Source organism: Numenius arquata, chromosome 6 (genome assembly GCF_964106895.1).
Source record: "Numenius arquata chromosome 6, bNumArq3.hap1.1, whole genome shotgun sequence".
Classification (NCBI taxonomy): Eukaryota; Metazoa; Chordata; class Aves; order Charadriiformes; family Scolopacidae; genus Numenius; species Numenius arquata.
The window spans coordinates 6,691,770-6,716,210 of record NC_133581.1 but is presented as its reverse complement, the minus strand read 5'-3'; the positions used below and the strand labels follow the sequence as shown (position 1 = coordinate 6,716,210).

The 24,441-nt window shown below is 41.5% G+C and overlaps 1 protein-coding gene across 5 annotated transcripts in view; it reads left to right on the top strand.

The window, feature by feature from the left end:
* The window catches only part of TRAF3 (TNF receptor associated factor 3), a 28,360-nt gene extending 16,532 nt beyond the window's left edge, over positions 1-11,828 (top strand). For 4 of the 5 annotated variants that reach the window (XM_074148956.1, XM_074148960.1, XM_074148958.1 and 1 more), the window contains 3 exons: positions 4,301-4,441; positions 9,489-9,663; positions 10,884-11,828. In XM_074148956.1, the coding sequence (XP_074005057.1) occupies positions 4,301-4,441; positions 9,489-9,663; positions 10,884-11,455 (888 nt within the window). In that variant the 3' untranslated portion in view covers positions 11,456-11,828. The remainder of the gene's footprint in view (positions 1-4,300; positions 4,442-9,488; positions 9,664-10,883) is intronic. The other variant, XM_074148959.1, reaches the window with a different exon arrangement.
* The last annotated feature ends 12,613 nt before the right edge of the window (positions 11,829-24,441 follow it).

Sequence of the window (24,441 nt, the reverse complement as noted above, 5' to 3'; positions counted from 1 at the left end):
CTGTTTAACAGCTGTTCAACAGTACAGCTAAAGCACTAATAGGCTCCAAAAGTAATCAAGCCATTTAGCATATCTGGTACCTTTGTTATAATGAAATGCTGTGAGAAACTTGGCTTCGCAACTCCATATATAATTTTCCTCATTGGTAACTTAATTAAACACTTTCTTCACATAGATAAACAGTCCAGTATTAAATTTCCTCTCTAAGCTGCCTGCATACGAAAGGGAGGGTTCAGAAAGCTATGGCAGCGCTGTGAGCTGTATTTTTGCCACCTCAGTATTTTTCCAGAGATAACATTATTAGAAATACCATGTAATAAACTGGTTATTTATTTTATTTATTTTTGTTCTTGTTTTCCAAGCTTAATGGCCTGCAAAGGTTAATTAAATTAGACATATTGTAACTCATGAGCATGGTGATTTCTGCTTTAGTGCTAGACCAGAATGAAGTTCATGTTGCAGTGCTTCCTTGGGACTCCTGGTTTAGAATGTTTGGGATTTGGGAGATGCTGGAAATCATATCAGTGTCAGCTACAATCCTGTGAATCATTTGAATGACTTAACCATCTGTTCTGCAAATAAAATTTAAGGTTTTGATTAAAAAATGCGAAACTTCAGAACAAACTGTTTTCTTTAACCTTTTTGAAGAAGTTTTACGTAGCCATTAAATAATACTTCTGCTTTTTTTGAGGGGAAAAGAAATAATCCCAGAATTACTAAGGCATTCTACAAATGCAGCCAGAAGAGTCAGGAGCCCATTCAGATTTTTCTAGAATGAGTTAAATAAAATGCCAGCGTGAGCTCAATGGCAGTTATGGTATGTGTGGCTTCTGACTTCTGTCATGGCACAGCAGAGTGCTAGCTCAAGTTTAGCAAACCCTGTCTAGAAAGCGTGTTCCCTTCTTGGCCTACAGTGATCTCTCATGCGTGGGTTTCCAGCAAGGTCCTGCAGCCACAGGGAGCATAGTTTTAAAGCAGAAATTAACAGGAACAGCAAAATACAGTTTTGTCCCTGGACTTGAAGCTCTGTGAGGAAACCATTGAACCTGAGAGAGGTCTAGTGTAGTTTTTTTACACAGAATTTTTATTACATTAATAAGTCCTAGTTTGATGATCAATAACAATACTTCAGTTTGCTTTTGCACTTCAATCTCTTTGTTAATGTACGAACTGTACGTTTTTTGGTTTTAACAGATACAAATTCATATCCTTAGTTTTTTTTTCATTAAGATTAAAAGATTAAGATTAAGATTTTCATTAAGATTAAAACTATACGATTTATTTTACATCATAGGAAGAAAACATGTTCTCTGTGACTTCCAGAGTAGACCATGTTCTGCCTTTTGTCAGTGTCCTGAGAGGTGCTTTGTCATTTAAAAAATGCCAAGCAGTTCTGTGTTTGTCTCTTATAGATCTAAGAAAATACACACTTTACTTCTATTTTATGTTCAATTTTTGTTTTAACTTCATTTAGGACATAACTGCTTATCATTGTTTGTCCATTTTTTTTTTTTCCTTTTCACTTCCTGCTTTGTAGACTTCTTCCTATTCATAATAAAGAGTTGAATCACTGGAAATCCCAAGACCATGCTAAGTTACCAGAATAGCTAACCACATATCATATGTCAGTGACTTTATTCTAGAGAAGGGTAACAAAATGATTTGTAACTTCATTGATGTTCTCTTCTCTGAGAAAAAAAAAAATTAATTACTTGATGCAGTGAAGAATAACGGTGCAAAGTTAACTTAGCTGATAAATGTCAGAGAAATCTTGGCTCCCCTGAAGTCAGTGGGAATTTTGTTGGTTTCTGTAGGGTCGAGATTTCGTTTGGGGCACTCACTGTGATAGGTATGGAGGGGAGAAGAGAAGTTGCCTTCTCCTGGTCACCATGTTCTTTAACAGTGCTTGTGGAGTATGCAAACTGAAAGTCTTCAGAGCTGCAAGGCCTGTGCTAAGTTATGAGTTTGGTATTTAAACAGTGCTGTTGGCAAAGAGTAGTAAGAGGAGGTCAGATGTAAAATCTTGAATCAAAACTTTGTGGGGCGAATTTAAAATTTGGTGTTTTGTTCACTCTGTGATGGGATAGACTTTGCAGACTGAACTCCCACAGGTTTTGTGATGTTGGAAATCATGACTTGAACATAATTTTGTGGCTTCGTCACATTCTTAAAGAAATCTGGTATAAAATCATTTTTCTTTTTTAAAATGCGACTTAAGTATGCAACCTGTCTGTTTTAATCCAGCTCTTTGTGGCGTAAGAGGGTTTCTTCCATTCTTTTTTACTAATCAGTAATAAGCAATAGCTTAACTTGAAAGACTGCTGTGTTTCCTTTACCCTGCTTTTTAACTCAAGTTCTAAAGACTTATGCCAAATGCAGTTAGGAAACTATATTTAGTGTTAAAGATTTCTTATTCACAAATTACCACCAAACTACAATTACTGACTTAGCAATGACAGTTCTGTATGATTAAGGGCTGCTGGACATAATTGTTTTTCTTGTGTTCTGTAGAAGTGCGTGGAAAATCTCAGTACGAGACAAGCCCACGTTTTGTAACTTGTACAAAAATGGAAATGTAATGGTAGTGACACAGAGTGCAACTGCCTTATGATTGGGAGGCCTGAGGAGGAAACAATGAGAAAAGGGGAATGTAAAGATCACAGTTAACTAAAGAACTCTGATTCATTAAGGAAAAGGAGTATGCAAAAAATTAAAGTAGCTACCCAGCAGATCTGAAATATGTAGGAGGCGGGGGTACTAGTTTAAATTTAAATTTGTTCTTGCAAATTTTCTCTAGTACCTAGGCATGCATTACTTCAGCCTCGAGATTGTTTCTCTCTCTGCACTGGCAAAATTAGCTTAGTCTCATTTCTCTTGAGCCTTTTCTGCCAGCTTTTCCATATTTAAAACGCGGAACTAATGTTTGTGTGTATATGCATACATGCTATCCTATATTGAAAAGTAGATATGCACATATATTACGGTATTCCTACATTTTTGGGCCCCTGTCTGATGAACCTGCCTTACAGACTTTGGCAGTCCTTTATCCAGTTTAGGCTAGCATAGAGATGGGAATTCTTTACCTTTTTAAACAGTTTAGCTTCTTCAGGCTAGGAATGCAGTGACACATAAGTAATTCGACTGTGTCTGATTAGAGGGCAGTTAGGGTGGTGGAATTCTACAGTGGTACCCACAAAAGGTAAAATCGGCTTGACCTCAAACTGGCATTTGTATTGGGGGTGGAGGTGTAGATTTTTTTGGGGAACATGAAGCATCCAAATAATTGGTCTTAATGTGGAACGTTTATCAAGATTTTCCTAGGTCAAAAATGGTGCTGCTTCTTATCCATATAAAGATTTATCTGTGGAACTAATCAGGGCATGTCCAAATGTCATTTTGTGTCGTTTGTTTTCTGTTTTTGCCTGGGGAAAAATGAGAATTTTTTTTTTTTTTAAAAAAAAAGCAACCCACCACCACAAAGCAACAGCCTTCCCCAAACCACGTTAATGAACAGAGCACGAAATAGTGTGACAGACAATATTTACTGTATTACTTTCATCCCCAAGGAGATAGAATATATGATATTCTTCTAACAAGGCTCATGTTTTAAAATCAGAATGAGTCACTAATGAATGAATTCATAAAATGTCAATACAGAGAGAGAATATAATCTGCAACCTGTAGCTCGTTAGTCTCTTCTACTAGTAGGCACCATTGGATTTTCCTTCAAATGCATGGATCCCTTTTGTATTCACTCATTTCAGGAGTTTTCATCACCATCACATTCTGTGAAGCCAAGCCATGCAGATGATGTTTTTCCTTAAATGTGCTATAGATCAGGATAAATTGGAATAGGTGGGGGAAGATTAATGTTTCCCTTTCCCAACCAGCTTTTCTCTGGTATCCCTTCTGTGCAGGGCTCAAGTCCTGAACACTGGTCTAGAGTTAAATAGGTTGTTTCTTCCAAACTCCAAGCAACTCCCAAGTCAGTTAGTGGAAACCAGGAAACCAAGCTATTAAATAAATGGAATAAAGTAAAGATTATGCTTAGATTATGCTTTTTTTGCTGTTTGTGTATCCGCACTTTCATTAGCCAAAGTTGTACCATTACCACACTGTGGAAGTGCAAAAGTAGCAATCAGAAGGTTGGGGTTTCTTTATTTATTTGAAAGACACGGAGAGAGATTTTACTAGGATCTCATCCCTTTCATGTGTGTAAGATAGTTTAAAACTAACAAAGTTATAGATTTATTTTTTTTTTAATAAACTTTGGCAGGAGTAATTGTAGAATTTTTTCCAGGTGGCCTTGCTCCAGAATGAGAGTTTGGAAAAGAACAAGAGTATTCAAACTTTACATAATCAGATTTGTAGCTTTGAAATAGAAATTGAAAGACAGAAGGAAATGCTGCGGAATAATGAATCTAAAATACTTCACTTACAGGTAAGAAATTTAGAATCTCCCCATTAAAGCAGAAATGGTAGTAGCTTCTGTTCTGTGCCTTTGCAGTTGTGAAGTGAGGTGTTCTAATTAAAAGGGGCGGGGGAGAGAGTTTACCTTATTATAAACCTTATTCTGATTTTTTTTTTTTATTTTTTTATTCTTCTGGTCAGTAGCTGGTTTGTTGTGTTTGTTGGAGTAAGATACTTTCACTAAAACACTGCAGTTGCCTAGCCCATGTTAAAACAAACCCCCTGTTTAAAAAGGGAAAAGACTGAAAACAAAATGACAGATTTTATCTGAAGAATATTCATAATTATTTTTTTGTTCTCTATGAAAAATAACTGCTTGAGGAATTACTGTCAAAGTGGAGGACAAGATTAGCACCTTGAAACTGTCATATGTATAATGTATATTTCTTTTCTACTTGCTGGTATTTTAAAAAATATTAATCATGAGTGACATCAGTCTAGTGTGGAATTAATTGGAATTAATCCAAACTTAGTACAATGCATTTGAATACACTTTTAAAAATCCCTGTTTCTGTTGTCCTCCTTCTGAGGAATATGTATCTAATTATTGCATTGCCAGTAAGTCTGAGTTTCTTACTCTGTGGTCTGAATCGCCTGGCCACGAGCCAGCGTCAAACTAGAAATCCTCTGGATGCACTAGCGTGATGCTTAGCCCAAGCTGGAATTCTTTGCTTTGCATTCAGAGTGGACTTGGAATGTGTATGCTAGGAATTTGTGTTAGCTTGCCATGATACTAACAGCAATTAGGGAAACTTCAGGAGATATTTAGCGAGCTATTGTGAAGGTATCGTTTCCATATTATTTTAGTATGTCTGCTGCTAGAATATCAGATAACCTGCTTTAGCATCCGGCTTAAAGGAATGTAAATAAGGTTACCTTTTTCACTTACTATTCACTTCATGTATTAAACTGCAAATACTGATACTCAAGAAAGATATAAGTATCCAAACTAGAGTACGGCTAAAATTCGAAGGGTCGCACATTCAAGAGCTCAGAGCCTTGAGTCCCTCATTGTTGATTTATAAGAGAACCTTTAAGTTTGGCAACGTTTCTCCTTATAGCACTTATTTCTTTCCACGTTCAGCCCGTGTTGTAACGAGTTTAGCCTGCCTTAGTCACTGTTGCTTGGTTTGATGATAGTTTGGGATATGGCTGCATGCTTACAATATTGCATTCTGACACTGGGAAGCTAATCCTTGTATGTATTGATATGGCTGATTGAATCTACCAGGAGGTAAGTTAATTTGTGAGCCTGGGGTTTTTACACGTGCTGTCTCAATAACCAGTGATGAGAGGGGAAATGGAAAAAAACATAGAACAGAGTTTTTCATGATTGTCTAGATGACAGGTTGCAATATCTGTGATTTCCTCAAGCTGTAAGTGTTAGCAAAATGAAATTTCAAATGGTTTATGTTTAGAAAAAAAAATAATCACCAAACAATGTGGTGAGCAGATTGCAACAGGTGGCTTTTTGGTGATAATAAGTACTGGAGAGGATGTGTTTTTCTTTTTTTTTTTTGTTTTTCTTTCTTTCTTTCTCTCTCTCTTTTTTTTTTTTTTTTCCTTTCTCCTCATTACTTCTCACCAGCTATTTTAGTTTAGTTATTTTAAGCCAAATTGTGTTTTACAGCTATTTCAACCTGATTCCTTCCACTTACTGGAACTTCCTGGTTCGGTCAGGTTGTTAAGGGCATCCTGGAAACATACCTCATTTTGGTTTTCCCTGGACAATATGATTAGCCTCCTTCTATTGCCTACTAGGAGTTGAAGGAACTCCTAGTAGGAACCTGTTGTGAACCCATCTTTTTCTGGGTTGCATTGGGCAGCCGTGGCGATACAAGAGCCACAGATACTTCCAGCGTAGAACTCACCAATTCAGATCTGGCCACGAGGCATTTAACACAGCTCGTGCAAATGCATCAAAGATGTCTGAGCACTGGCAGGGACCTCAACCTTGAGATGTTTGAGATTTAATTTTCTATATTCTGGTCTCTAGGGTAAGTGTTTTTACCGAGAGAGTACGTGAGACTTTTTCGACTGCTGTCTTGTGGAAAGGGACTTCCACATCCAGTATCTGTTAAGAGTATATGGAAGCATATTAGTAGAATCATAGAATCGTCTAGGTTGGAAGAGACCCTTGGGATCATCGAGTCCAACCGTCTACCCTACTCTACAAAGTTCTCCCCTATACCATAAGTAATCCAAGTCTTAAGCTGAGTGTGGACATGAGGTGCTTAAAGACAAAAGAGACAATGACCTTATGAATATAAAATTATTTGATTGGTAATACACTCCTTCAAAGGAGGAGGATGTGGTTTTTGTTTTCCCAGTAAGTAGTACCTTTCGTTCCTCTTCTAGTACATTCTTTAGCTTTTCAGTTTTGCTCCATCAGTTGCAATGGAAAGGTCCATTAGGAGCATCTGAAAGAGAGAAAACTGTGATTATAATTTTCTTCAGTTCCTCATGACATTTTCTAAATTCTTTTAGTAATAATAGTGCTAAAATTCTGGAAGTTGTTTATTAGAAATGCCAAACAAAACCTAGATGAAAATCAACATCAAGGAGAGCCCTCAATGATTTGCCAGACGTATAACTCTGGATTAATGATCTGGAGAGGTCAGTTGCTGGAATGAAAAGTGCATGCAGAAAATTGATATGTACTTGAAAATTTATGAGTACAGTGTGAGACATCTGTGTGCTTTCTAATGGAATAATTAGAGACGGTGAAATTCTCCAGTGCTGTATTAAATTCAGATTTAGTACATCAGTATCTCCCAGCAGTGAGGGAAGTTGACTCCCTGTAGGGTAAAAATATAGAGATCCCAGTGCTTTTTAAAAACAGAATACGAGTCTGTTTCTGATTATTCTGTATCTCTTGAATTCTCATAAAGAGGTACAGGAGATAAAATACTACACATTTGCCAGTGTGTAGTAGAAGCAACTAAAACACAGGATTGGTTGTGCATGTACAAAGGTAGAATGTTGGACACAGGCTGATGGAGAGGAGTTGTTTCCTCATAACAACTTTTAGTAAACTTCCCCCAAAAGAAGAATAACTTAGAATTGTTCTGCGTGTTTACCACTTTCCCAATTCATTTTAAAATGCATTTATTCATTTTGTTTGATACTGTGTAAGTGCCAAGGGGTCCCAATTGGAAATCAGAGCATCTCTGTGTGAGGGACTGTGCAAACTCATGACCATGTTACTGTTCTTGCCTTGGAGAGTTCATGTTCTCTGGGAGCAGAGGAAAAAAGATCAGACTCGGGCACACCTCAAGTTTACTTTTGCATGTTAACTGTGAACTAATGGCCAAAGCTTGTGGCTCTGCTCTTACAAGATTCATTCAGGCCATTCCATGATGTGTTTCCTTTTTATATGTATAGCGAACAGCCCTTCCCTATTTTATTTTCTGATTATTGTCAGTCCCAGTGAGAGGGTGTGACTGGGTTGGTAGCTGAAGTTGCTTAATCTAGTTAGTGGGATGATGTCCCTGCATTTATGATTCAGTACACAGCTTTCCTTCACAAAGTTGCAATTTTGCAAGTGAGATACGTAAGCTGGTTTTAAAACTCCAATATAGAAATAGTTAATCTTGAAAAATGTTTCTCAAAACCACTGAGTAATCTAACAACAAAATAAAACACTCCTAGAACGTGATTTTGCTAACTGACTTATCAAATTGACAGCCTTCAATTAATTGTTACAGACTTTCGGTATAACTGAAACCACATGATTAAAAGCAAATGCCTAAAAGGGGAAATGAAGGTTGCATGAGGCAGAAGGGTTTTCCCCATCTGTGGGGAACATTGAATCCACTTGGCTAACCAGAAGGCAAATGCAAAATAACTTTATTTTCTTGTTTTGTACTCAACTGCTACTTTTTTTAAGAAGTGAAAAATTATTTTTACACATGTTGGCACTGTATGATAATGAACTATAAAGTTAGATTTGGAATTGACTGTAGGTGGTAGCAAAAGTAGTTTCTTGTCTCAAATACTTGTGTTATCATTTGAACTTCACAACTGATTATGGGGTTCTGGCTAAAATTCCTGCTAGTCCAAATTAGCTGTTATAACATAAAGTGCTATGTATTTCTTGCATCAGATTTGAGGTAGACTGGGAACTATGTTCTCCTTTATATTTGTAATATACTGAGGTGCTTGCAATGTCACGTTTTCGGAGAATACCAGCCTTCCTATGGTTTTTTTTTTTCTTGAGCATTATATTTCATGCCTTTCCAAAATCAGCTGGTTTTTTTAAAATTTTTTCCTAAAGAGACAGCCAGCAAGCACCTTCAGGAGGGTTATTCAATTTAGGAAGTAAGGGTGGGAATTTTAAAAGTGCTTATGGGGTTAGAAGTGGTAGTTTTGCTTACATTCTTGAGGGCTTCTGCTATGGTTATGGGCACATAATAAATTAGGCTTTGATAACTGATTTATATGAACTTGGAGCTTGCTCATGCTGCTGTATCTGCACATATATGTACTCCTGCTCCATGTGTGCAAGAGCACTGATGTTTTTATGGAGGGGTAAGTTATTTTGCTGTTACTCAGTGATAAACGCACGCACATGAGCAGCCACTTGGTTCTGCCAGGGTAAGTTCTTGTGCCCGTACTTTATTGCTTAAGTACTCTGACACAAAACCCAACAAATACCAGCCCATAATATCAATATAGAGACATTCAGATGATTGTTCTTGCATTGAAAGTTTTTTTCTAAAAAAAATTTAGACCAGAGCATACTAACAGTTCCTTTTTTTAAAAAACATAGAGTTGATAATTCTGATAGTGCTCTAATATTAGTACCTATGCAGCACTAAAGATTTTTTTGTAAGTGCTTTATAAATACTTGGGCTATTCATCTAAATTTTCAAGATTTGTGTTACTAAAATATTTGACATAAGTGAAACTTGTTTATATTGGGAAAAGCATCTTATTATCGATATATAAGCCTTGTTTAATTTGCACAAATTAATGTCGTCTTGTTATTTTAACTCGTGACTTACTGTTTTATAAAGCGAGTGATAGACAGTCAAGCAGAGAAGCTGAAAGAACTGGACAAAGAAATCCGTCCCTTCCGCCAGAACTGGGAGGAGGCTGACAGCATGAAGAGCAGTGTAGAATCCCTCCAGAACAGAGTGACTGAGCTGGAAAGTGTTGATAAAACTGCAGGGCAAGGAGCTCGAAATACAAGTAAGTGTAAGCACAATGGAATGAAGTACTTGGACAGAAAAATTATGTCCTTTGAATGGCACTCCCATTGTGATTTTTATGTGGAAGCATCAATAGTGCTGTTTCTCCTGATTTTTGAATAGGAAACTGCATAATCCCCTTGTTGATGATGTGGCATTGCTTCCATGCTGTTTCTTAGGCTTGATTTTTGTCTCTTACTTTGTTTTCTTGACCCGTGTCTTGATTACAATGTTAGGTCATTATAAATAGTTTCTCAACTGATCTTTGATGGTTAATAGCATTCACCAGCTTCTTTAAGTACAGTCTCAGTGCATTGACAAGTTTTCTTTTATTAGTTTTCTCCCCCATGAATGGATCAACAGTATGCTTTTCCCCCTAACACCACCTGTCCTGATATCTGTTGCAGAGGTATATTTGATCCAAAGAAAACCGTGAGATCCCCTTAAGAATAAGATTATTGTTGTGCTTGCTGAATAAAGTGAAAACTGGAGTTTAGCAAGGTAGTGTAGATCATATGTAAGTGTTTAAATGATTGGGACAAAGAACTTAATGGTTAAATAGATCTGTATAAAACAAATCTGTCCTACAAATTCATCTGCTTCTCAGTATTGTATGTTGGCCAATTTTGCCAGTGTGCAAAGACAGAGAGTAATGTTTTCATGTGAGGGAAAGGGGACGTTAAAACGAGCCCTCCCTCCAAACTAAGTAAGTGACCATATAATGCAGAGCTAAGCTTGCATTTTGTGTTCTTTTATGATGAACCTGAGACAAGGTAACAGCACTACACTTCTGAGACAAGTAGTGTCTGAGAAGAGTATTTTGAGTGATGAGCGGTGCTTCTGAATTTCAGAGGGATTGTCTGACCACTTCCAAGGTCTTCACTGCTAATAGCAATCTACAGGTAATGCTACCAAGTCTCCTCTCAAAAAATGGAAGCCTCCGTAGTTACATTGCTTAGTGACCAGAAAAAATTTATGTCAGATGATTTGAATATTTGACTTTTAGTGCATGTGTGATTAACACCCATGTTTGTAAAAATCCCAGTTAATTTAGATACGAGCTGGCTGTTGTCTGTGGAAATTGCTTCATCGGTGACTGAATGCCCTTTGGTTCTTGGGGAGGAAAATGTTTTCATATACAATAGTAGCGTTGGTAATTGATTTTTACAGTCTTTAGAAAAACATACTTTTTTCACCCTCGTCCTTTCCGTATTCTAACAGGCCTGCTAGAGACACAGCTGAGCAGACATGATCAGATGCTGAGCGTTCACGATATTCGGCTGGCTGACATGGACCTCCGATTCCAAGTTTTAGAAACTGCCAGTTACAACGGAGTATTAATTTGGAAAATTCGAGATTATAAACGTCGGAAGCAAGAGGCAGTCATGGGGAAGACTCTGTCCTTGTACAGCCAACCCTTTTATACTGGATACTTTGGCTACAAGATGTGTGCCAGAGTTTACCTCAATGGAGATGGCATGGGAAAGGGGACGCACTTGTCGCTGTTTTTTGTCATAATGCGTGGAGAATACGATGCGTTGCTTCCTTGGCCGTTTAAACAGAAAGTGACTCTCATGTTAATGGATCAGGGACCGTCTCGGCGCCACTTAGGAGATGCTTTCAAGCCAGATCCAAACAGCAGCAGTTTCAAGAAGCCAACTGGAGAAATGAACATTGCGTCTGGCTGCCCGGTCTTTGTGGCTCAAACTGTTCTAGAGAATGGAACGTATATTAAAGATGATACTATTTTTATTAAAGTCATAGTGGATACATCGGATCTACCAGACCCCTGACATACAATGGGGGAGGCGGATTAAACAGAAGACAACTCCGTTTGGGGGTTTTATATCAGTTTGTCTTCAGTCAGAGGTCCTAAAGCTCACAGAACCACCTTGTGGAACAGACGGAAGAGTTTGAAGGCATAACTGCATAGGGTCCAATTGCGAAAGTAGCAACACATTAAGAAATCATACCATGGTATATTTTTTAACAGAACTAGCAACACTTAAGCTCTGAAGAATCACTTATCCCTCATGAGGATAATGATTATGGTCAGAGAGGATTTTTTTTTTTAACTTATTAATGATCTAGTCAATTGGAGGTAAAAAGACATATACAGTATGTGCTGAATAAATTACTGACTTTTATTTCTTTAAGATAGAATACAAAAAAAAAAACTTCACACGTGGGCTAGCTGGAAATTGTCAGCATGTTAAAAGAAGAAATGATGAAGTAATGTTGCAATTATGATATTATTTGAAAAACTGAGGTGCAATCTTGTCTGAAATATAGTATATTGTCTTTTTAAGGCCTCATCTGGTCTCTGTTTTAATAATTACTTTGTCAGAAGATCTTGGAAAAGCATCCATGTCTTCTCAAAAGTATCTGAATCAAAATCATATTTTTATTTAAAGTTCTATTGTTACAGAAAACATTTTATTTTAAAACTGTTGATAGACTGATATTTCTTGGAAGAAAAATAGAAGATATCAAACACTGGTTATCACTTGTGATAGGAAAAAAAACTATTCAATTCTGTTATTTCTCTTTAGAAATGTAAACCTACAATATATGTCGTAGTTAATGACACTATTTCAAAATTAAGGAAAAATCACTCATGGATGCTGTGCATCATTATCAGATTTATAATTGTTTTCACCCTAAAATAGGGCATTTGTTGAACTTTGGAGTTCTAAACGGAATCCTGTACATTTTTTAAAGTTCTGCCCCATGCTTTCCAATCAAGCTATATATGTTGCACATTATGCTGTCAGCAGTATATAGTATTTTCAGTATTGGGGAGGAGGAGTAGTGCTGAAAAAAGCCTATATGTTTGTTCTGTACTAGCAGCCATTGCTTCTTAAGGACAAATCGGCAATGTCTTAATACAGTGATGGTGGCTTGCATGCATACATGTGCCTTAGATGTGCTGTGCTGCTTATAAACCATAGCTTTTTATTCAGATTAATTCTGATATCTGAAACGGTAGTTTAATTGGACTTCAGGCATAATGTTTAGCCTTGTCTTCAGAGCCCTTAGGTACCTTGCCATGTACAGAGTAGAAGCCAAGGCCCCCTTCTTTGGCTTCTGGAGCTTCTATGACTTGGCCATGGTGGGATCCATCTTTTTCAGGTGCCAAAACGTTATGCTCGGTGCTCCTATGGAGCTTGGACTAGACAGTCTCCATGGCCACTGTGAAGGCAGGCGACATTTGTCCTCTAATGCCTGTGGTTGTAAGGTGGCTTCACTTGAAACGGACCCATCTGAGAATTCTGTGGGGCTGGGAATGTATACGCTCATGGCAGCTTTTCATAGCGGACAAGCATCCTAACAGGGAATGCACGGGCTTCTTTCTTGTAACAGCCTGAACTGTAGTGGAAAGCATTTGCTTGCCCTGAAACATGCTGATTGCAACCTGCTGTCTTCATCTGCTTCTATTTAATAGCCTGTGACAAGCAAGTCTAGAGACATAGCCTGACTGTGGTGCTCTTTAAAATCCGAGAACCGCTTAAGCAGAGCAGACTCGCACCACTGTGTTTTTAGCCTTCGTGGGCTTGAAAGAAAACCTTGCATCTCGGCCTTTAACGTCAGGTTGTATCACTTTTCTGCTTTTTTGAGGCATAGTCACAATTTTCATCTAAGGTGCAGTTGAATTCATGCCTTTGTATTTCAGCTTGTCTTTGCCGTTGTCTTTTTTGGCTGTGCCTTCACACACAGTGCCTGCAAGAAGTATTTATGGATATAACAATGCATGCTAAGTGGTCTTCATGGGTTTCCCAGGCACCTGCTAGAATACTGCCTGCTGCTGACCCTCGCAACCGTTGGCAGCAACTTGTCTTCCTTTTCTTGCCTTCCATTGTCCAGGTACTGTACTCCCTTTATGGTACATTGCTGTCAACAGGTGCAAGCTCAAATATGGAGGCACGTGCTGGCATTGAATTTCCAGCACGGAAGGAGGACGTTCTGCACAAGAGATAAATATCTATAGATATACCCGCACCTATATCTCTAGATATAACTATATGGCACTTGCAGTTTTATGCAGGCTGCATAAGCAAACCCATCACTTACGCTTCAGGGCGACGGTTCGCTCAACTCGTGTCATTTTAATAATTGTGGATGTAGGCAGCTGAGCTTTTGTGTTTGTGCATCACAGAATTTTACTGAAAACAGGATTCCCAAGTGGAAATGTCCAAAGGACTCTCCTCCCATTGCTAATGCATGTCTTGTAACTTAAATGAAACCGTTTGGCCATCTCAAAACAGTTAATATCCTGTTTCAATCTGGGACTTGGAGGAGATTTCTAGTATAAGCAGGGCCCAGCATATTCTGCAGATTTGTGATTACAGTTTCCAACTCCTGTGACAGAATTGCGTTTCTAAATCCAGGCTCTTTAAAAGAGGAGGAAAAAAGAGTTTCCAGCCTTTGTGATTGAAAGAGGACTTTGAAACATGCGAAAAGTGTAAACTAATAGGGAAGTCTTCCTGAGTCTGCACGCAGCCTAATCTAGTAGCTTTAAGAGATCTGAATATCTCCTCTTAGTGGGATATTGACTCAGAAACTTCATAGAGAAGTTTAAATATGAACACTGCTAACTATATTAATGCCGATCACTGTAGCAGAAACATCAGTCACTGTTGTATTTCACAGATCTCTATGCTGCTTTCCACATCTCCCAAGTGCCAAAAGCACCAGCTGCCAGAATCTTCAGCTTCACTTGGGCAGCTTTTATAATGCAGTAATGTGCTATCAATATAAAAATATTTTTGCATATATGCTTTTTATCACAGTTAATAAAATGGAGGCCTACTGCACTTATTTTTTAAAACTACATGAAGCTGCCAGAGAATTTCCAGTTTGCCAGCCCTGCGTACTGTGAAATCCAGGATCTCGCTACACAAACGTAGACACCGCCTGCTGTGGAATACCTGAAGCCTTGACTGTAACACCCCTTTCTCCACAGAACTCGCGGGCCATCTCTGTAGAGTTCTTACTGTGTACATAGAAATCGGTTTCCTCTGCTTTCCAGCAAGGAGTATGTAGCATTTTGTGAAAACAAGGCCACTGTATATTCTCTAAAGTGAAAGGAAAAGATACCTGGTGCTTTACTCAACACTTTAAATTAATTAACTTTTTCTCTCATCGTTGAAATGCCCTTTATCCTTTTTTCTGTATGTTCCTGACCCAGATATCCAAAGTTTTCTAGGGACTGTTTAAAATTATTTATGGGGCAGCAGTCTGCCCCCACGCATACTCTTGAATCCCAGTTAACTCCTGTCGTGCGCCATTATTGCAAGGGGGTCCCAAAGTATTTGCATTACTTTGAACAGAGTTTCTTCAGTGGAACCTTTTTTTCCTCTGCTTAGTAATTCCTAGCAGCGCACAACTGAAGCCTCTTGCTGGTGTTCTTTCTTAACAATGATGCTCTGAGTTACGTACAAGCCTCTTCCAGCTTTCTCTAGGGAGATTCCAGTGTGTGACAATCTGGATGTTGCCCTTTGTGTACACTCTTCAGCACAGGGTGAGTGCATCTGTTACCTAGAAAGTCTTGAATTCTAAACAGGATGAAACTATTTGGGTGTTTTAAAGACCAACCTGCGATTATGATGCATGACCATGTCTGCATTACTTCTCTGATCTAATTAAAGGGGTCTTGTTTCAGTTACTGTCTACATGGTACACCTTCAACTGCTGACTTACAATATGCAATGTTGATTTCAGCCTTGTACTGTAAATGTTGTTCTTCACAAAGAGAATGTGCAATAGGAAAAGGGGATGATGGGTGGCATAATTTTGATGGGGGGAAAAAAATAACGTTGTGGGTAACATGCTAGCTTTCTTACAAGTATGAAATGTGGTTTGTTTCCTTTTCCCGTGGGTTTTCCTACTTGGGAAAGGAAAGTTGAAGATATGTGCCTGTTTTCTGTGCCTGGTGAATTTCTCAAATGCGCAGATAATAGAGATTTGTGATAGTTGTAATTTAAGTGTTGAACCCATGAATGTTAGGTTGTGATTGTATCGCTTGTGTTTCTCGGCTTGCCGCGATTATGGCTTGTTGAGATGTGAATTTAAAAGCTGCCACCTATTTGTATCTGTATTCCATCGCGTGGGATAGGCATTTCACCAACAATACAGGGTTTCTGTTGTTGTTCTGTTTCCTTTTTAAAACACTGGTGCTGTTCGGTCCAAGGCAGAGAAATGTATAGAGTGACAAGAAAAGTTGCCTGCACCGCAGAAGAGCGAAAAATGTGGCTGGAGTATCGATGCCTTGATGTGATTTAACTATGCAAATATACAAATAGGTGAGGAGGAAAAATTCTTGGGTTGCGTACCTAATCTCTTAGTTTTTGCTCTGTGAATTACTCGTACGTGTGTAGGTACATACATATACACACAGACATGCATGCACATATATATGCAAAGTCTTTTCTTTACGTAGAAGTGATGAAACAAAACCCTTTCCTCCAAATTATACTTGATCAAGTGGTGCAAATATAACTTGCTGCTGCTAAGGGAGGATCTTGGCGAAGGGCAAACTTTGGATTCGCATCTTCCAGGTTTGAAGACCTGTATATAGCAAACAGTTTGTTTAGCCTTTCTGAAGACCTTGGAATGTCATCTAGGCCCCATGTCCTTCCTCGTACTCTGCTAATTTGGAGATTGCTGTATTTTAAACAAACATAGTGATGGGCAACTTGCTAATTGCAAATTATTTAATTTGGGAACGAAATATAATAAAAAGCAGCTGGACCTCTTCCTGGAATTCTTATCGTGTTCAGTCGATACCTCTATATTCTGGTTGACCTAGAAATTGTAGCTACTGCAATAAAAGCGATTGGTTCTGGAACTCAGTCTGTCCGAGAGCTTTTACTAAGCTATATAGAGCTTAGTAAGCACTTTGCATCCACAAACATGTTGTTCTTATAGCAAGTGCTATTTGTCTTTTCTGAAAAAAGGAAATCAAGGGTGAGATGTGAAGCAACTTGCCCAGAGTCACAAAAGGAATCTCCCGGAGCCAGGACTGAACGAGAGGTTCCATTTCCCTAGTGTTACCTTGAAATCACTAGGTTTTACTCTTTTTAATACATTTGTCCTTTTAAAGGAACTGAAAAACAAGTTGACGTACCTTAAAGACCCACGTCAGGACAGTAAGGGCTAGAATTAAACATACAAGCTGTCGTGATTTGGGGTTGTATGCGTATGGTAGCCCAGGTGTTGCCCACTACGTGGCGGTGCTTTGCAGGACCCGCAGAGTGGAAGGCCCAGCGCGATGCGTCGGTGTGAATAATATCAGCAAATGTGCGTCCTGCTCCGTTTGTTCAGAGTTGCCCAACATAAGTCAGTCTCATTTGATGCTCCTTTTAACTGAGGAGGGAGCATACCATTTTCGAGTGAAGTGGGTTGATCTTTGTTCCACCAGCCTGTAGCGTGACTGACCGTTTCTTTCTTGTGGGGCTTTCTCCCCTTTTCTTTAAACCAAAATATGGAGGGCTTAATTGTTCTTTCCTGCCTCTTAATCCAGGCCTTTTGCTGAGAAGCACCAGATAGGAGGGTTGTGGAAAACTTTGGAATGCTGATTCAGGGACATCCTCTTAAGATTTAGAAGAGTAGAGATGTACAACACATAAGGGATCTGACTATTCCTATTTCTCTTCTAATTTGTGGTCAAGACTGCAGCTTCTGTCTTCCATTTCATGATCTTAGTGTAGATACTAGGCTGTGTTTGTTTATTTTTTTTTCCCTCCAAGTTAGGATTAGTTCCTTAGGGTTCAAATAAGTTCTAAATTTCACAGAGAGGCACCTGAACCAAAATCCTGGATCCAAACATCCCAGACTTGATGTGGAATTCAAATCTGGATCCCAACTCTGTGGCTTACTGACCTACCCGTTTCGGGAAGGGTTTGTTGTCTCCGTGGTGTTTGTGTTTTTGGTCCTTTGGAACTAAGCTTTTAATTTGGTTGCCAGTTCTGCAAGGACTTTTTAACTTCTTAGCAATGCCGGTGTTCACACGCTCCATTGCTGGCAGTGCGATGCGTAGTGATAAAATTTGACTCTGTCTAAGGGTTACTGAGATAAACCAGCATTATCATTCGTAAGGGTCATTTTCTTGCGTAGTGTTCTGAGCTTTGGATTTGAATATAGCTCACATCTGAAAGGACACATCTTCCAACTATGACCTGCGTCACTGGCAGAGAGTTGTATAATCTGTACTTGTGGAATGGGAAGGTACAAGCTTCCATCGTTGCTGATGCATCATGTGATCCACCTATTTTGTTTTTCTTAAGGCTGTTGTTTGTTTTAAATATTTTTTTTTTCAGTTTTATAGAAAAAAAAAAAACAGGGGAAGTTCAGGATTTTTTCTACAAGGTATAAAACTCCAATGATTTAGTGGTGACTAGACAGCTGTGAAAAATACCCCATTAGGAGATGATGGGCTGAACGTAGGTCCATTTCTCTTAGACAAGTAGGATAACCTTTTAAGATGCATGGAACAACGTAATAATCGGGAAAACTAAAGCTGACATTTGTTTCCAAGAAATTCTGTAAGAAATATCTATGGAAAAGACATCAGTGATTGAGAATAATGTACGAAATAATGTGTTTGAAACTTGTGTATCCATTTCTTTAATCTCATACTCTTCAGTGAACGGTACACTTGTGTTCAGTTTTATGATTAAAAACAAAGACCAAAGAAGGCCAACCTCATTTGTTTGTGTATATTCTGCCTGTCTTAATTATCAATAGCTGTAAGGATACAGTGCAAGTGATCTGGTAACCAGTGGTTCTCGTCCTTTTCTTTTAGGGGGAAAAACAACTTTAAAATGTATAATTTATTGCTCAGCAATAACCATGTTGTTAAAATAATAATAATAATAATTAAAAAAAAAAAGGAATTAGCAACATGTCTTAATTTCCCAATAGCATTATTATATGTTGTATTTCAGTTTATTGTATATTGTGTTTTTGTATTTATTTGTGTTTGGAGGTCTTGCTATGTCTTTTGTGTTTAAATGCTAATAAACAAGGACAGTGTGTAAGAGTGTAGAATGCCAAACTCTGAAATGCTAAACTGTGTTATTAAAGGAAAAAAATAAATCTAAGTAGGAAATCATATTTTTTAAAAAAAACTGGTGTGTTGAATTTGAATGACTGCTGTTGACTTGCAAATGGCCAAGGTGCATCCTTTCTCCTCTGGGAACCCACTGGACATTGGCTGTTCAGTTTCGGTGTTTGCTTACGCACCCGATACAGAGCTTTATTGTGGCATTTCCCTTCCTCTTCACAGGAAACTTGCCATAACTTTTTATCAGAATCCCATTTTCCGTGCGATAATTCTGCTGGAATAAACTAGGCGATGCTGTTCATCCAAACATCAGCGTTGAGTCCTGCACATAGAGTAGAAATTATTGAACTAGCTTTTTGTGCATTTGCAGTACATCGGTTCCCCAAAGAGGTGCGGGGAAAGAGAGGCAGAGGGTGGCTTGAGTGTCTCAAAAGGTAGATTTATTTATTTATTTTCTTTGCCAGTGTCGTTAGTGACTCTTCTTTTCTCAACTCAGATATGTGTTTCAGGTGTGTGTTTGAAATCGTGGAGCACAGCGCCGTCTGTAAAAGCAGCACGCTGTTTTGAAATGAGTGAAGTAATAATATTTCCACCACGTTTCAGGTTCAGCCTAGTGATGAGAACCCCGGTGGTGAAGCACGTCATTTCTACCGACCTGATCTGTCCATCCTTCTCTTTCTTCTTCCCTCCCACCTCTTTCTCACTGAAATTCCCATTTCCCCTCTTTCACGTCACTGCGGGGGTAGCGCTGGGTTTGGCAATGTGGGAATGTCCTGCCTTGTGCTCAGAGGCAAGACCGTGGTGTCTCAGCAAAAGCCACCACCACGCTGCCGGCACCGGGAAGTGAGAAGGGCCTGACCAGCCCATAGTGGCGTTTGCAGCAGGTACTCTGAATGTGCTGGGGGGACGAGTGCCTTTTCTTCATAAAATGGGGACACCAGAGGAAAGGCAAAGGGCAGGAAGGTGGGCATGGTGAGAGGGAAGGGTGGCTAAGAAATGCTGTCCTCGCCACACACAGGAGGTGCTGAGGTGGGTGTTCCCTTCTGTTGCGGAGAGCAGTCACTGGTACGTGACTCGGGATGCTCTGGCATCCCCTGCCCTGCTCATCACATTTTCCACTTGTACTCCCACGGCCTAAAGCTCTTCACATCTTGCTGTGGAGCATGAAAAGATGGTGAACTTCTCTTGTGTTTTTAACAAAGTGGGTTACCTTCAAGCAGAGCCCTTTTTAGGAAGAGCAGCCTTTGCCATCCCCGGGGCTCCTCCTCGTTCCAGAATTTTTTGCTTGGTGCTGCTCAGACGTGACACTTGTGTCATTCCACTGCAGGAGGATGGGTGGAGAAGAAACAAATTGCTTTAAACGTGAAGGCAAACACCGACTCTGTCCTCGCCTCCCTGCTCCTCCTCCCCCAGCAGTGAATCGTGATTGAAATGATACATGATGATGTTCCGGCAAGAATGAGTCTTTACAGAAGGTTTCTTCTTCGTGACAGGTCACAGGAGGCAGCTGATGGCTTTGTAGCGTGCATTGCCCGGGTGGATGATAAGTTATTTGGGGTGATGGGAGCAGAGTGCCAGCTCAGGGAGAGCGGGGTGAGGAGCTCGACTGGTCTACAGAGGGTGCTGTGCAGACACGTACGTCGCCCAAGGCCGGACCTGCTGCTGGGGCCATCTCATGCAAGAATTGCAGGGGGATTTGTCAAAATTTTTTTGAAGTCTTGCAGTGTTTCAAGCCTTGGGTTTGCTTGCTGTCTGGTAAGGAGAAGCGTTTTGATAATAATCAGTAAAAATAATTAAGAAGGACATGGCCTTGTTGGAGTGGGTCCAGAGGAGGGCCACAAAGATGATCAGAGTGCTGGAGCATCTCTCCTATGAGGACAGGCTGAGAGAGTGGGGGTTGTTCAGCCTGGAAGAGAGAAGTCTCCAGGGAGACCTTATAGCCCCTTCCAGTACCTAAAGGGGGCTACAGGAGAGATGGGGAGGGACTCTTGATCAGGGAGTGGAGTGATACGATGAGGGGTAACAGTTTAAACTGAAAGAGGGGGGATTTAGATCAGATATCAGGAATAAATTTTTCACTGTGGGGGTAGTGAGACACTGGAACGGGTTGCCCAGAGAAGCTGTGGATGCCCCATCCCTGGAGGTGTTCAAGGCCAGGCCAGATGGGGCTTTGAGCAGCCTGGTCTAGTGGAGGTGTCCCTGCCTGATGATCTTTAAGGACCTCTCCAACCTAAACCATTCTATGATTTTCAAAACTTCTGATTTCTTGTTTGTGCTCTCCAGGCTAGCCTACTTTGGTGTGACCAAGTCCTGGAATTGTTTGAGGAAGAGGGAGATACCCGGTGGTCAAAACAAGTGGCGAAAGAGGTGACTTCCACCATCCTTCCTCAAAGCCTGTTTTCCATGAGTCAGTTGTATGGTTCCTTCCTGCACGCCTGGGTTGAGCCCTGGAGGCTGTCACCATTGAGTAACGCGTCTGGCTTGTCCTTGTTGCTTGGCCAAAAGAGGTGATAACCCAAGTGTCATCCCCTGCCCCCCTTGGCGAATGTGGCACCTGGGGAGGGTGAGCCCACCCAGCTCTTTGCTCCTGTGGGGTGACCTCTGGTAGTGGAGAATGTTGGACCCCAATGCACCCTCTCATGTGTTCTGTAGATTCCCGAGAACAGGGAATGGCCCGTGCTGGGAGCTGAGCTCCTACCAGCTGGGCTGGCAAACACAGAAGAGACGCTGGGGCCTGACTTCCATCCCACGGGCTGCAAATTGGGTTAAGAGCTGCTTGGCCACAGCTCAGGGTACTGGTTGCAGTTGGTGGAAATGTGTGTTTTGACAGCTTCGCTGTGCTAATTGGAGGCAGGAGCTGTTTGCAGACATCGCTATGGACACTCGATGGCTGCTTTGTGCCAACACAGAAGCTCCCGCAGAGGAGATTATTTGGATCAGCCCTGGCTGGTAGAAATGGCATCTGTCTCAGCATACCCTGCTCTATCAGCCAGCGGGAACACAGGGGAGATGTGAGCCTGTACCCAGCCGTTGTCCCTTTAGCAGGTATCCTGGAGGTAGACAGTGGAGGCTGGTAAGTGATTCTCAGTCCTTCGAGGAGAAAAAGAAATCTTACGCGAGTGCAGGGGCTGGATGAAGGGGGCAGGTTAGAGTCGGGTAGGGAATGTGGGCTCAGGACATCCCCACATCCATACAGGTGTAGCTCTGTAGCCCTTGTTCTCCTGCTTCACACCACGAGACGAGAAGCAAGTCGGAGCGTGGCTTCTGGATAGCTCTGAGATCAAATCAGAGGATCCCCTCAGGTGACTTCTCCTGCCTTGGTGCTCCTGGGGAAAGGTGACCGTGTGGCTGCTGGAGGCCTGTAAGCACCAGGCAAGTTCCTCTTGCTGAATTGGTGCAGAGTCCCAAAGAGGGTTTGTCTCCGTGGGTTAAATGAATATTCAGCTTTCGCTCCCGACTGGCCCCTACATGGCACTGTGCCTCTGCCAGGTGGGCATATGGCTTCTCTGCCACCAGGGATCGGTCCTGGCCTTACAGATTGTGCTGCTGCACCTGAGAATTTAACATTCTCTTAAATAAAAGGAAATTCTGCCTTGGGGGTCTTACTCTGCTCCCTCGGATCACTGCTGGGGGCTGCCCAGCTTTGAGGGCAGGTGTGAGATAAAACGGCTAGAGGGGCTGTCACCCAGCAGGGCGCTTCTCCCTGGTTATTTAGGATTAGCTTCACATCCAAACCTTAAGCAATGATGCAGTGTACCGAGGAGACAGCAAATAACGCGTGCCTGGGTACAGCCCGGCCTGTCAGCCTTGTGTACCCCTGGGGTGCATGGGGCGAGCTGCTTTGGGCACGTCTCTGCCCTCTCCCCTCTCTTTGAGGCCATGGTGTCTAATGCAGTTCTCTCACAATAATTTTTCCATGTGCTGAATGACTTTCTGGGGCCGGTGCTGTTGCAGCCTGGCTGTTGGGAGGGCTGCAGGCAGCGTGTGTGAGCTGGGGGCGATCGCTCACGTCAGGGACTGGTGCTCACAACTATGGCCGCTTCGTGCCCAGCACGGGGCTCCCTTTCCAGCCACAAAGTGTCAGGGCTCAGGGCTTGCAGTGGAAGCGTCCCTTGTGTCGCAGGCTACAACTGTTTTAAGTTTAAAAGGATCTGGGGGTGTTGGTCGACTGTGGGCTGAACACGAGCCAGCAGTGTGCCCAGGTGGCCAAGAAGGCCAACAGCATCCTGGCCTGTATCAGGAACAGTGTGGTGAGTAGGACTCGAGAGGTGATCGTCCCCCTGTACTGGGCACTGGTGAGGCCCCACCTTGAGTACTATGTCCAGTTTTGGGCCCCTTACCACAAAAAAAACCATTGAGGTGCTGGAGCAGGTCCAGAGAAGGGCAATGAAGCTGGTGAGGGGTCTGGAGAACAAGTCTTATGAGGAGAGGCTGAGGGACCTGGGGTTGTTCAGCCTGGAGAAAAGGAGGCTGAGGGGAGACCTTCTCGCTCTCTACAACTCCCTGAAAGGAGGGTGTAGAGAGGCGGGAGTCGGTCTCTTCTCCCAAGTCACAGGCGATAGGACAAGAGGAAATGGCCTCAAGTTGTGCCAGGGGAGGTTCAGATTGGATATTAGGAAAAATTTTTACACTGAAAGGGTCATTAAGCCTTGGAATGGGCTGCCCAGGGAAGTGGTTGAGGCACCATCCCTGGAGGTATTTAAAAGACAGGTTGACATAGAGCTTAGAGACATGGTTTAGTGATGGTTTTTTTATCAGGGTTAGATTAATGGTTGCACTAGATGATCTTATAGGTCCCTTCCAACCTAGACAATTCTATGATTCTGTGATTTGAAATGGTAGGAAGAGCTGGGAAGGTCCAAACCTTTGCTGTGTGCTGGTTTTCTCCTCTGCAGCGGGGATGTGCTCACCCTCCCAGCAATAACACACCACTGAGTGGCTGACCCCAGTGACACAGGTCTTGCTAGGGTGTCTGTAATTGCCCTTCCATGTCCTACCCTAACAGGGGGAGTGGGAACTCTCCCTCCGTGGGCAGAATTTCACAGGCCCTTTGATGAAGACAGGGCAGATTGGGTATTTTAGACCTCTGCCTGCTTGTCAGATGAATCCTGCCTCGTTTAAAATCAAACAAGTATCAGCTTTGGTGGGACCAGAGCTGCAGAGCAGCTGAAACGAGCAGCACCCAAAAGGAGCAGCTGAAGGGCATAAAAAGTAAAAATAAGGGTGTGGAGCACCCTTGAAACACAGAGTTCCAGAGGCCATGGCATCTCTTGCTGCACAGGGTCCTGTGACTGGTTTCTTCCCTCCTGTCCACTCTGACCGTACTGCAGGATGCTGAGGCTATGGACAAGGGTGCACCCTGCCCCACTGCACACTGCAGTCCTTTCTCCAAGCTGTTATTGCTGAGTAGCCATGATTTACACTTCCCCCCCTCTATTAAAATACAGGACATCTCGCTGCAGCCAGCATTCACCCTGAGAGTCCCCCGGGAGAGATTTGTGAGTGGTAATGAGTGTGCGGGAGCCTTTCACCTCGAGGACATCTCTCGGCATCCAGCTCCCAGTGCAGAAAGTGCTGACTGCGTTTTGGCTGATGCTCAGGCAGAGAGCTGCTGCTCAGGAGCTTTTTCTCTTGGCAGTTTGTGGGCTGTGCTCGTGACACTGGTGGGGACAGAGCTCCAGGCAGAGGCACCTCCATCTTCCTTTGCTGGGCACG